At 39.5% G+C, this 13782-nt stretch overlaps 1 protein-coding gene across 1 annotated transcript; it reads left to right on the top strand.

Annotated features, from left to right (window-relative positions):
• On the top strand, positions 1-12984 carry golt1a (golgi transport 1A). Its single transcript, XM_034586865.1, has 5 exons — positions 1-240; positions 1133-1224; positions 12026-12204; positions 12429-12492; positions 12600-12984. Exons 1-5 carry the CDS (start codon positions 216-218, stop codon positions 12627-12629), a joined length of 390 nt encoding a protein of 129 aa, XP_034442756.1. The 5' UTR covers positions 1-215; the 3' UTR covers positions 12630-12984.
• The last annotated feature ends 798 nt before the right edge of the window (positions 12985-13782 follow it).

The raw sequence follows: 13782 nt of genomic DNA, 5'->3' as shown, positions 1-13782 counted from the left end.
TAAATGTTCAATGACCTGAGTGATGTCATTCAAAGATAAGATAAGAATATCCAGTGTTCAATACAAGGGCTCAATGTGTGCTTGGTCTGGTTAATGTTCACCTCATACATTAACAACATCAATGTACAAAGGTCACAGTTGTGAATAGGAAATATTCACTTCTTTCAGACAGTCACACCGATACAAATTCTGGAGAGGGAGCATAAGGAATTACCATGGTGGTCATCTCAGAGTTCCAAAGTAAGTGTTCCTACAGTTTCTCTTGTTAGGGTTTGAGCCCAAAGGTCAAGAACCCTATTGTTTTTGCTCCAGTTTGTTGGCTCAAATTCCTGTGAGCTGGAATGAGCTAGAAACACGACTTAGCACAATAACTGGAATTGATATGCATCATCTTTCCTTGAAATTACCTCAATTGGCCACATGGTTGCGCTGTAATTTGGCCTAAAAAATGCACATTTTGACAGGCCACGCCCCTCACACCCTCAATTTATTATATATATACAGTATATATAGTATTTTTTTTTTCCTGGGGGTAGGCGCATAGGATTTTCTACAGTTAAAAAGAGAGAATCAATAATAATCAGAATAATAAAATCCTGGCTATGGTTTTGTGAATGACACTTTTTTTTTTACCACAACTCCGGAGTATAGTGAATGATGAATGATCATAATTTTCTCAGCATCTAGACTCTGGATTGCTAAGAAACAATAAAAATGACAAACACCAGGAAGCTGCTGATAAGTTACTCCCATCATTTCTTAGGTGAGCCTGTGTAACTGGCACATGAAATGAAGATTAACATCTTTGTAGAAAGGTTAGGAGAGATACAACTGAAATTGTTATTTTTGTTACATAAAAACAAATGAGAAAAAATATTAAACTTATAGAACAATGTCAGCCTTATTAAGTCACAGTTCTGCCTTGACATACATTTTACTGTACTTACTTATGCCATGTGTTATATTGGAGAAATGCTAGAGAGGGCAGCTAATAGAAAAAAAATTCCACTGAGGACTGATTACTCTTAAACATCTACCCCAAGTTTAAATTGGAATTGTTAACTGTTTTATAACTACATTTTATTGTTGGTATTTTCTTACCTCTTAAATAAATCTTTACTGTATCTTCCAGAAATTGGGATTGGTCTGATCGGGTTTGGTTTATTTTTCCTGCTCTTTGGTGTGCTGCTGTACTTCGACTCTGTCTTGCTGGCATTTGGGAATGTAAGTAATCTTTCATGCAATAAACATCTTCTTTGAGTCATCACATCATCACTGATTCATACCAACATTCAAAGACAAAGTTTACAAACAATCAGAAATACTTTATGATCCCAGGGGGAAATTGTGTTTGTTGAAGGGTAGAAAGAGTAGAAATATAAGCATATAAAGATTTAAAAAAATAAAATATGAAATATGTGCGTTCTGGGGGCGTTTCCGGAGCGCTGACGATGTAGGACGTGTTTCACGGTAGCTCAGCGGGAATGTTTTGATATATAACTTTATTAACTTCTTATGTCTGTCCACTGTTCATTTCTATTACGAGCTTGGACTGCTTTAACTATATTACATGTTGTTGGGGCCAAAGTAAAAATAAATGTTGAGTTCTCGGGCGAAAAATGAGTCTGCCAGGCCTGGTCGCAGTAGGCCGCCACGGGAGTCCCCAGAGCCTGAGTCCCCGGCGAAGCCGGATGCTAAGGAAGATATGCTACGCTGCATTAAGGTCCTGATGAACGATCTACAGGCCGATATTTTCACAAAATTCAAAAACATAATATCTGAGACGGTTAAGAAAGAAGTGACAACCACCCTGAGAAACGTTGCCGCAGAAAGCGGGACTATTTCGGACCTGGAGCGTTCGGCTAACGAGCATGATGACCAGCTAACTAGCCTACAAGCTAATGTTACTGTGCTTTCTGCTACGGCGGAGTCTTTGAGCAAGAAATGTGAAGATTTGGAAGCACGCTCCAGATGGAATAACTATCGACTGGTGGATCTGCCTAAGGGATCCGAGGGTCCCCGACCTACGGAATTTATGGCCCAACTTTTGCAGGACTTATTGGGCCTCGATGCTAAACCCGGGTTGGATAGGGCCCACACTGCATGCTAAACCGAAGGAGGGTGAGCCACCACGTCTGATGGTCATCAGGGTTACCCTATTCTAAGTTTAGAATGACATCTTACGCCAATTAATAGACCAAATTTGACTGAGTGGAACTAAAAGAGGGGTTAAAAGAGGTTGTCGAGGACTTAAAGGGTTATGAATTGCACCAGTCTGTGAGGGGTAATGATATTGATTATGAGACTAGACCCGTTCAGGAGAGTGGATGGGAGTGTATTAATAGAGATCAGATTTCCGTGACAGGCACCAGATATTTTTATTTCAAAGTCCCTTTGGCAGCTAGCAGTGATTATTACAGTTGTTTTGGAGTTATCTGTGTTTGATCCAAGTCCAAAAGAACAATTACCTATATTCGATGTGGATCCAATCAGATAGGGACAGGTACCTGATGGACATCAGGACATCAGGGGTGCCATGATCATGTCATCAATCAATCAATGACATTTTATTTGTATAGCCCATGTTCACAAATCACAATTTGTCTCATAGGGCTTTAACAAGGTGTGACATCCTCTGCCCTTCAGGTCAGGTTTTAAACCACATCACAGTACCGAAACAGCTCTTTTAAGAGTTTTTACAGATTTGATTTTAACTGTTGATTCAGGAGATTCTGCTATCCTAGTGCTCCTAGACCTGATGGCCGATTTCGACACGGTTGATCACGCAATCCTAATGTCACGCCTGGAAAACTTTGTAGGGATTAAACGTACAGCACTCAGGTGGTTTGAGTCTAACTTAATAGATAGGAGTTTCTCTGTCCACCTGGGTGAATACTCCTCTGGGAAGACCCCACTTACATGTGGGGTACCTCAAGGATCCGTTCTAGGCCCTGTCCTTTTCTCTCTATATATGCTGCCCCTAGCATCAATTTTTGAAAAATATAATGTCTCCTTTCACTGCTTTGCAGACGACATTCAAATATACTTGCCCTTGAACCAAAAAACTAAGACATCACTGCAGCCCCTCTTTGAGTGCTTAAATTATGTAAAATCATGGATGGATTCAAACTTCCTCAAATTAAACAACAATAAGACTGAGGTTATCATATTTGGACAATCAGAACTGCAAGATATGGACAATCTTGGGCCTTTGGCTTCTTATACTCACTCCACTGTAAAGAGTCTTGGTGTTCTTTTTGACAGGGCTTTTAATTTTGAAAAGCAAATTTCCTCAGTAGTCAGAGGTAGCTTTTTTCAACTGCGACAAATAGCCAAGGTAAAGGCCTACCTCCCACAAAAAGACCTAGAGAGAATTATCCGTGCATTCATAACCTCCTGTCTGGATTATTGTAATTCCCTGTATGTAGGCTTAGACAAATCATCCATTAAACGCCTGCAGCTAGTCCAAAATGCTGCTGCTCGCCTGCTGACTAGGACAAAATAGAGAGACATATCATACCCATGTTGCGCCTCCTACACTGGCTTCCTGTTTGTCACAGGATCGTTTTAAAATCTTACTTTTAAATCTCTTAACGGACTGGCACCGTCTTACTTATCCGAACTTCTCTTTATGCACACTCCAGTTAGGGAACTGAGATCAGCCACTCAACTGCTCCTTGACAAACCTCAGACACTTCACATCAGATCTGCCCCGTCTTTAACAAACTTTAAATCGCTACTAAAAACACACCTGTTCTCCCAGGCTTTCTGCTCGAGTTGAGTACGTTTCATCGCAGCTGATTTTATTTATCTTATCATATATCTTTTATTTATTTATTTTATTTTACATTAATAATTGTATTTTATTTGTATTACTTGCACTATAATGTATTACCTTTTTACTGTCCTTTTGTTGTACTATTACTCCTGTAAAGCACTTTGGTCAACCAAGTTGTTTTTAAATGTGCTATATAAATAAAATTGACATTGACCTTGCCCTTAACCCTCAACAATAGAAAGGACAAACTACTAAAAAAACATTTTAACAGGGTAAAAAGAAGGTAGAAACCTCAGAGAGAGCCACATGTGAGGGATCCCTCTCCCAGGACGGACAGAAGTGCAATAGATGTCAAGTGTAAAGGAGAACATCAGCAAGATAAGGGTATTTGTAGCATTGATTAGAATAAACACTTTGTAGCATAATGGAAGGTCAATGAATTGATGGATTATTGTCAGTAATGGTCGAGCAGTCCTGCTGCAATCATAGTCTATGGTCAGCAGCCACCACGTTCATGATTGACCATCAAGATCGGATGCCACTATAGTCCACAGTCATTGTCCACTGCCACCTCGATCGTGGTCCACCACCATTTTCAGTTGCCAACACAATACTGGATCCACCATAACGATCACGATCTCTGATACGTGATCTACCATCATAATCCACGATGTGGCCGCAGCCCTGGATCTGCGGACAATAAGGCAAAGGGACGGGGAAGAAGTGAAGTCAGTAACATGCATTGATGAGATATTAATTTCTTTGATGTGATAAGGAGGGAGAAGAGGAAGGAGAAGCTGGGAAGAGAAGCTCCATGTGTCATGTGTCCCCCGACATTCTAGACCTATAGCAGCATAACTAAGAGCAGGTCTAAGACAAGCCTGGACCGGCTCTAACTATAAGCTTTATCGTAAAGGAAGGTTTTAAGCCTACTCTTAAACGTACAGATGGTGTCTGCCTCCCGAACTGAAAGTGGTAGATGATTCCACAGGAGAGGAGCTTGATAGCTGAAAGCTCTGGCTCCTACTCTACTTTTAGAGACTTTAGGGACGACAAGTAAGCCTGAATTCTGGGAGCGCAGTGCTCTAGTGGGTTGATAAGGTACTAACAGCTCTTTAAGATATAATGGTGCCGTATTATTAAGGGCCTTGAAGGTGAGGAGGATAATTTTAAATTCTATTCTAGACTTAACCGGAAGCCAGTGTAGCGAAGCTAATACAGGAGACATGTGGTCTCTTTTCTTGGTTCTTGTCAGGACACGTGCTGCAGCATTTTGGACGAGCTGTCTTTAACGACTTACTGCTGGAGCCAGTAAGGAATTACAATAATCAAGTCTGGATGTAACAAAGGCGTGGACTTGTTTTTCTGCATCTTTTTGAGAAAGGACATGTCCGATTTTTTAGATATTACGCAAGTGGAAGTAGGCGGTCCTAGAAATTTGTTTTAAGTGAGAATTAAAGGACAAATCAGAATTGAAGATCTCTCCCAAGTTCCCGACTGTTTCATTGGAAGCAAGGGCAAAGTCGTCTAGCGCAGCTATATCATTAGATAATGTATCTCTAAGGTGTTTAGGGCCAAGTATTAGAACCTCTGTTTTATCTGAGTTTAATAAGAGAAAATTGCAGGTCATCCAGGTTTTTATGTCCTTGAGACATGCTTGGAGTTTAGTTAATTGATTACATTGTTCAGGTTTTATTGACAAGTATAACTGGGTGTCATCCGCATAGCAGTGGAACCGAGTGTGTCCTGATAATGTTTCGTAGTGGAAGCATATATAATGAGAATAAATTTGGGCCGAGCACAGAGCCCTGTGGAACACCGTGGTTAACTTTGGTGCGCACAGATGACTCATCATTAATTTGCACGAATTGGAATCGATCTGAAAAATATGATTTAAACCAGTTTAGGGCGGTTCCTTGCTACTTCCATGCTAATTAACTGTTCTAGTGTCTGTAATAAAATTTGATGGTCAATTGTGTTGAATGCTGCACTAAGATCTAACAGAACGAGGACAGACACAAATCCCTGATCTGAAGCTATTAGAAGGTCATTAGTGACTTTTGCCAAGGCTGTCTCCGTGCTGTGATTAGCTCTAAACTCCGACTGAAAGTCTTCATATACATTACTTTCCTGGAGAAACTCGCACAGCTGATTGGCTACAACCTTTTCAAGGATTTTAGACAGGAAGGGGAGGTTGGATATCGGTCTGTAGTTGGCTAAAACCTTCGGGTCTAGGGTGGGTTTTTTGAGAAGGGTTTTGATTATAGCTATTTTAAAGGACTGTGGTACATATCCTGATGATAATGACAGATTGATTGTGTTCAGTAACGAACTATCAATTAGAGGCAGAATTTCTTTAAGTAATTTTGTAGGAATGGGATCTAAGATACAAGTTGTTGGTTTAGGACATGAGATTATTTTGGTCAGCTGATCAAGGGGGATCAGAGAGAAGCTGTCTAAATAATTGGTAAGATTCTCAGCAGTTTATTAGTGCCAATTGAGGGCAGGAGATGGTTGATTTTATTTCTAATAGTTAGAATTTTATCATTAAAGATATTGCTATTCAGGCATCGAGGAATACTGGGTTCGGTGGAGGTGTGACTCTCTGTCAGCCTGGCTACAGAGCTGAAGAGAAACCTGGGGTTGTTTTTATTTTCTTCTATTAATTTGGAGTAGTAGGCAGCTCTTGCTTTGTGGAGGGCCTTCTTATACGCTTTAACACTATTCTTCCAGTCTAGGAGATATTCAAAAAGGTTGCTGGAGCGCCACTTCCTTTCTAGTTTTCTTGACACTTGTTTTAATTCATGTGTCTTGGAATTATACCACGGAGCTAATTTAGTATGTTTTACACATTTCTTTTTTAGAGGTGCTATGGAGTCTAATGTTAATCGTAATGACTTTACAGAACTATCGACAAGATGGTCAATCTCAGTGGAGCTAGGGTTTTTAAAGAATTTGTTGGTTATATCGACGGATAATACGGGTTTAAACGTAATTGGAATTATTTCCTTAAATTTAGCTACAGCACTATCAGGTAGACATCTAGAAAAGGAGTTTTTTATTAGTGGCATATATTCTGATAATGAAAAATCGAAGGTTATTAAATTATGGTCTGATAGAATTGGATTAAGCGGAAGTACTCTTAGATGTTAAATTTTGACACCGTATGATAATACAAGGTCAAGTGTGTGGTTACAACAATGAGTAGGTTGTGTACACACTGACTGAAACCAATTGAGTCTAGTACTGAAATGAATGCTACGCTAAGGCTATCATTATTATTGTCAACATGAATATTAAAGTCAACAACAATAATAATTTTATCGGTCTTTAGGACTAGGTTCGATAAAAACTCAGGGAATTCCGTTAAAAATTCAGAATAAGCCCCAGGAGCACGGTAAACTACAGCAAATATAATTGGCTGTTGGTACTTCTTGGATGGGTGTGGAAGACTAAGAACAAGACTTTCAAATGAGTTGTAGCTTAGTTTAGGTTCAGGATTAATTGATAGACTGGAGTTTAAAATAGCAGCAACTCCACCTCCTCGGCCAAATTCTCAGGGAACGTGTGAATTTTATGACTGGGGGGAGTAGATTCATTTAGGCTGACATATTCATCGAGATGCAGCCAGGTCTCAGTGAGGGACAATAAATCAATTTTTTGATCTGAGACTAGTTCATTAACTAAAATAGCCTTTGATGATAATGATCTTATGTTTAAAAGTCCACATTTAAAAGTCTTTGTTTCTTGAGTTGTTGCAGAGGTTGTAATTCCATGTGGTGTGTTCAGGCAGTCCATACGTCAAATTAGTGGACAGCATCCGAGCTCCCGCTCTGTTCATATATAGCAGAGTAGCAACCCTCCTCAGGTGGATGGTAAAGAAGGGATACAGCCTCAGGTGCGGAGGTGAGGGAGAGAAGCCGTCCACCGAGCACCGATGTACTGCCGACTATTCTTCGTGGTTGAGGGGGACTGACAGGCCAGAGGGGGGAATTCCTGCAGACCCAGGAGGTCTAATGTTTAAAGCTGCAAACCCACCTGCTGCTGTGCTTACCACTGCCCACCACAGACCATCCTTCAGTGGGCTTAACTCGCGGAGTAAAACATACTAAATTAGCTCCCTGGTATAATTCCAACACACATAAATTAAAACAAGCTTCAAGAAAACTAGAAAGGAAGTGGCGCTCCAACAACCGTGTTGAATATCTCCTAGACTGGAAGAATAGTGTTAAAGCATATAAGAAGGCCCTCCACAAAGCAAGAGCTGCCTACTACTCCAAATTAATAGAAGAAAATAAAAACAACCCCAGGTTTCTCTTCAGCACTGTAGCTAGGCTGACAGAGAGTCACACCTCCACTGAACCCAGTATTCCTCGATCCCTGAATAGCAATATCTTTATGACCTTCTTTAATGATAAAATTCTAACTATTAGAAATAAAATCAACCATCTCCTGCCCTCAGTTGGCACTAATACACCATCAAGAACAGAAATCTCAGGAACAGCTGAGAATCTTACCAATTATTTAGACAGCTTCTCTCTGATCAACCTTGATCAGCTGACCAAAATAATCTCATGTTCTAAACCCACAACTTGTATCTTAGATCCCATTCCCACAAAATTACTTGAAGAAATTCTGCCCCTAATTGATAGTACGGGTCACACTCTGTAAATCTCCACTGCTATGCGGATGACACCAAGTTATCAATGTCAATAAAACCATAACAGTGAAATCAATTAACTAAACTCCAAGCATGTTTCAAGGACATAAAAACCTGGATGACCTGCAATTTTCTCCTTTTAAACTCAGATAAAACAGAGGTTCTAATACTTGTCCCTGAACACCTTAGAGATACATTATCTAATGATATAGCTGCGCTAGACAACATTGCCTTTGCTTCCAATTAAACAGTCAGGAACTTGGGAGTGATCTTTGATCCCGATTTGTCCTTTAATTCTCACTTAAAACAAATTTCTAGGACTGCCTTCCTTCACTTGCGTAACATCTCAAAAATCAGATGTCCTTTCTCAAAAAGATGCAGAAAAATTATTCCACGCCTTTGTTACATCAAGACTGTCAGGTTTTGTGAGGAGCAGGTGGTCCCAAGTAGCAGAGACAGAAATGTTTTAACAAAAGGTGTCCTTTAATGGAAAAATCACTTAAACAGAAAAAACAACTAGAAAAGGATCTCCAAAGCCAAAACTGAAAAACATAGATCGCACTGGGGAAACACTAGGAACTCACGAGAGAAGGAGAGTGGGAGATGATGCTGAGGAATGGCAAGCATGAATGAAGAGCATGAAAGACGACGAACCAAGAAAGACAAAGGGAAGCACAGAGACTTATATACACAGGGAAGGCAGGAATAATTGAACACAGGTGGAACACATGACAACTGGTGCAGACAATCACAAGGGCGGGAAACAGGACAAAGACAGGAAGTTAAGATGGAAAACTCACAAGGAGCAGAAAATACAAAATATAACAGGAAACAGAACACAGGGAGAAAACATAAATCTAAACACAGAATGAAACACAGAGTGGGAAACAGAGTGGGACAACATGAAATACAGGGATAGACACGAAACACAAGGAGTTCATAATCAAAACTGAAAACACTCTTCATAAAAGAGGCGAGAATAATTAGTCCAGAGTCATAACCATGACACAGACTTGATTATTTTAATTCCTTATTATCAGGCTCCAGCAGTAAGTCGTTAAAGACTCTGCAGCTCGTGTCCTGACAAGAACCAAGAAAAGAGACCACATTTCTCCTTTATTAGCTTCACTACACTGGCTTCCGGTTAAATCTAGAATAGAATTTAAAATTCTCCTCCTCACCTTCAAGGCCCTTAATAATACGGCACCATTATACCTTAAAGAGCTGATAGTACCTCATCAACCCACTAGAGCACTGCGCTCTCAGAATTCAGGCTTACTTGTCATCCCTAAAGTCTCTAAAAGTAGAGTAGGAGCCAGCTATCAAGCTCCTCTCCTGTGGAATCATCTCCCACTTTCAGTTCGGGAGGCAGACACCATCTGTACGTTTAAGAGTAGGCTTAAAACCTTCCTTTACGATAAAGCTTATAGTTAGAGCTGGTCCAGGCTTGTCTAGGACCTGCTCTTAGTTATGCTGCTATAGGTCTAGAATGCCGGGGGACACATGACACACGGAGCTTCTCTTCCCAGCTTCTCCTTCCTCTTCTCCCTCCTTATCACATGAAAGAAATTAATATCTCAACAATACACGTTAGTGACTTGACTTCTTCCCCAGAGTCCCTTTGCCTTATCGTCCACTGATCCAGGGCTGCGGCTGCATCCACATCGTGGATTATGATGTTGGATCGCGAATCAGAGATCGTGATCGTAATGGCGGATCCTGTATCGTACTGGCAGATCATGATAATAATGGCGGATCCTATATTGTGCTGGCTGATCGTGATCATAATGGCGGATCCTGTATCGTGTTGGCATCTGATAGTGGTGGTGGACCATGATCGAGGTGGCAGCTGATGGTGGATCCTGATGGCGGCAGTGGATCATGATTGTGGACTATGGTGGCATCCGATCGTGATGGTGGCTGCTGACCGTGGACTATGATGGACTAAGAATGCTTGATATACAATATTACTACTCAGATACTCGACCATTACTGACAATAATCCATCAATTCATTTACCTTCCATTATGCTACAAACTGTTTATTCTAATCAATGCTGCAAATACCCTTATCTTTCTGATGTTCTTCATTACACGTGGCATCTATTGCAATTCTGTCCGTCATGTGAGGGATCCCTCACATGTGGCTCTCTCTGAGGTTTCTATGTTCTTTTTACCCTGTTAAAAGGTTTTTTTTAAAAGTAGTTTTTCCTTACTGTTGAGGGTTAAGGGCAGAGGATGTCAAACCTTGTTAAAGCCCTACGAGACTAATTGTGATTTGTGAATATGGGCAATACAAATAAAATTTGATTGATTGAATTTGATTGATTATTGATATTTCACACAAGCACTAATAACGCTGTTGGTTTTAATGTTAATAATAAAGTGGATCAATAATCTGGCTTCAATTCATCTGCATCGCCACTTTCCCGTCTCCAAAATTTCCATACGCATGGGTTAGAGTTAGCTTAAAAGTGTCTCCTGTCAAGTTTGTTTTTATAGATCCCAACGTTTGCATGTGAAGTGGCATATGCACAAAATGGGCTCTAAAAGATGCGTATGCAACGGTTATAAATGACGCCCCAGAGCTTTAGTTATGCCACGGATCATGGATTAATCGATCATCCTGCTTTATTTGTTGAACCTGCATTGAGTCTTTGAGGCTAGCAACAGCATCTTCAAAGACGTTTTATAAATTTCACACAGAGATGAAAGATAATTGGATCAAATGGAGTTATGTAATTATGAATATCACAGTTATGATTAAGGTTTCCTGCACCTTATGGTAAATGGTAAATGGTTTTGTATTTATATAGCACTTTTCTAGTCTTGATGACCACTCAAAGCTCTTTACAGCTCTTATGCAGGTGTCTTTTGGGAGAGGTACATTTTACTTGTGTTGGTTGGTGGGGGTGTGTTGTGGGAGGGCAAAACGAACAAATCACAGACTAAGTATATTTATTTTAATTAGGTATGGCTCACTAGAGGCTACCTACTGGCTCATGCTATTACCAGTAAACGACACACCGATCTCTTACCCATGAGACCTTGCTCTACTCCAGCACACATACTAAACATGGTCTATAGTGACCAAACATAAATACATCAATATCTCATGACCATCACTTAAGTTTATTTTGAATTGATCCATTTTGTTCATTGTCATATATCCTAATTTCTCCAAATAAACCCTTATCATGCCACCACCAGTCTCTGAGTCTAGGAGAGGACACATGGCTTATTTGATGCAAGTCATTGCAATTCTCAGGGTTTTCATTTTGTTGTTAATCTGTTCATCTTTGAGATCCAATACTGGTAAGATTTTTATTTTACTCTACTAAGAGACGATCTTATCAGACATTGCATTAGCTCTTACCTGACTGACTCCATCACAGGACAAATGGGCAAATATGTGACCAATAATTCTTTAAATGTACTCATACTATTTGTGCAGAGTACAGTACAGTACAGTACAGTAGACTGATATATGGAGACAGGAGCATTTGCATATACTCCCACTGTATATTTCCCTCTGTGAAATTGTCTTTTATGTTTCCTCTCCTTTTTGTGTGATTGCACTCCCTTTAGATCCTGTTTCTGACTGGCTTGACATTCATCATTGGCTTTAGAAGGATGGCCCACTTCTTCTGCCAAAGACACAAGTTTCGAGGTTCTTTTTTCTTCCTAGGAGGTGTGTCTCTGGTGCTGTGCCGTTGGCCAATCATTGGAATGCTGGTGGAGAGTTATGGCTTTGTGCTATTATTCAGGTGAGTCCAAGTAGGAATTTTGTCAAATACAAAACGAGGCTGGAAATCGATCTTTGTCTCTAATAATGATGATCGTGATGATGCTGATAACAAATATTTTCAGTTTGATTTAGGAATATCATGATCTGGATAATAAATCTACATAATAACCACTGTAACTGTAACTTATCATATCAGATGTATTTGATATCAACAATGCCCCACTATTTTGTTTCCCACTTTAGGTCCTTCTTCCCGATGGCCTTAGGATTTGTGTTGTCAGCTGTAAATATCCCTTACCTCAGTGCAGTATGTTTTGTTCTTCCCTCAGTAGATTAACACTTAAACATTTTGAAATACCTCATGGATGTCACTGCTGAAATTTGACAAATAATTAAATGTATTTTTTCTTGCAGTTTTTTTCCAGCAGCTCCTCCATGGTGTGAGCAGAATAACATGATACAGCAATGAAGGAGTGTGTGTGGGGTCACAATTATTTTGTTGATAACCAGTAAGAATATATATTTTTTCAATGTACTGTATTTTGCACCCTTTAGGGTTGCAATTAATAAGCTGCCTGAAAGCTACTGTAACTTAAAACCCTATCAAATTGTACCTACCAGTTGTATGGGACCTATTTTCAACATTATTTTGCAATCGCTTACTGTTTTTCATCCTATAATATCTTGTTATTTTTGCTTTATTGAGAAATTAACTTAAAGATATTGTCCTATTTTATGATATTCCCTGATGATTTCATTATGGGACCATCATTCCAAATGTCACAAAAAGGAACCATGTCTAATTATAACCAACAAAAACTATATTCATGTTTTTTACAAACTTCCGGCTCAAGGTTTGTGATTTGACACTGCATAGCATGTTATTTTATGGAATACATTTTGATAGTGGACATTGGGTTAAAAGTGCTTTACACTGGTTAGAATCAGTGTTCAGTAGAATAAATGATTATCTGGATTTAAAAAAACATCATCATCCACTCTGTCTATATTTTTCTCATTCATTTATTGTGCCTCACCTTCTTAAACCTGACACTTTGCTGTAGTAAGAACATAGAAACCTGGCTCCTCCTCTGTGTGTAATCTAACCTGTAATCCTTTGGTATGATGCAATCAGATGTCTTTTGGCACACAGGCAACTCCAAAGCAATATCACATACAATTAATGTAACTGTCAAGTCAATACGCCAAGCAAATACAGTAGCATTAAAAATAACCCATAATAAATATGTGTTTTGATTATTCTGGTAATTGGCAACTTAATTGTACTTAGTGGAATTTGCATTAAAAAACACAATCTTACTCCGTTCAGCCCCATTTTTACTATATAATGAGCATCTACACGTTTAACACAGCAGTGCAATGCCAGTCACTTAATTAAAAAGATTACACAAGTTAGGAACACTCTGTTCCGGGTAAAATGTCACTTTGCCCTTCAGCTCCCTGCATTGAAGATGAGTTCAATAAACGATCTACAAACAGACTTTAGATCCTGTGTCCTGCAGATCCGATGCTTCAGCTAACCATGGCTTTGTGACTACAGATAAAATCCATGATTTTTAGCAGGATCTTATTCAGT

This window comes from Hippoglossus hippoglossus, chromosome 5, assembly GCF_009819705.1.
Source record: "Hippoglossus hippoglossus isolate fHipHip1 chromosome 5, fHipHip1.pri, whole genome shotgun sequence".
In the NCBI taxonomy this organism is placed as follows: Eukaryota; Metazoa; Chordata; class Actinopteri; order Pleuronectiformes; family Pleuronectidae; genus Hippoglossus; species Hippoglossus hippoglossus.
Note: the sequence above shows the minus strand (reverse complement) of the source record. Positions and strands in the feature narration are given on the sequence as shown.

Bases quoted from the DNA above. Each gene is read 5' to 3' on its own strand.
- golt1a (XM_034586865.1), top strand. From the start codon at position 216: ATGGTGGTCATCTCAGAGTTCCAAA. The intron at 12,205-12,428 runs GTGAGTCCAAGT...TTCCCACTTTAG, and splicing joins GGCTTTGTGCTATTATTCAG to GTCCTTCTTCCCGATGGCCT. The intron at 12,493-12,599 runs GTATGTTTTGTT...TTTTTCTTGCAG, and splicing joins ATATCCCTTACCTCAGTGCA to TTTTTTTCCAGCAGCTCCTC.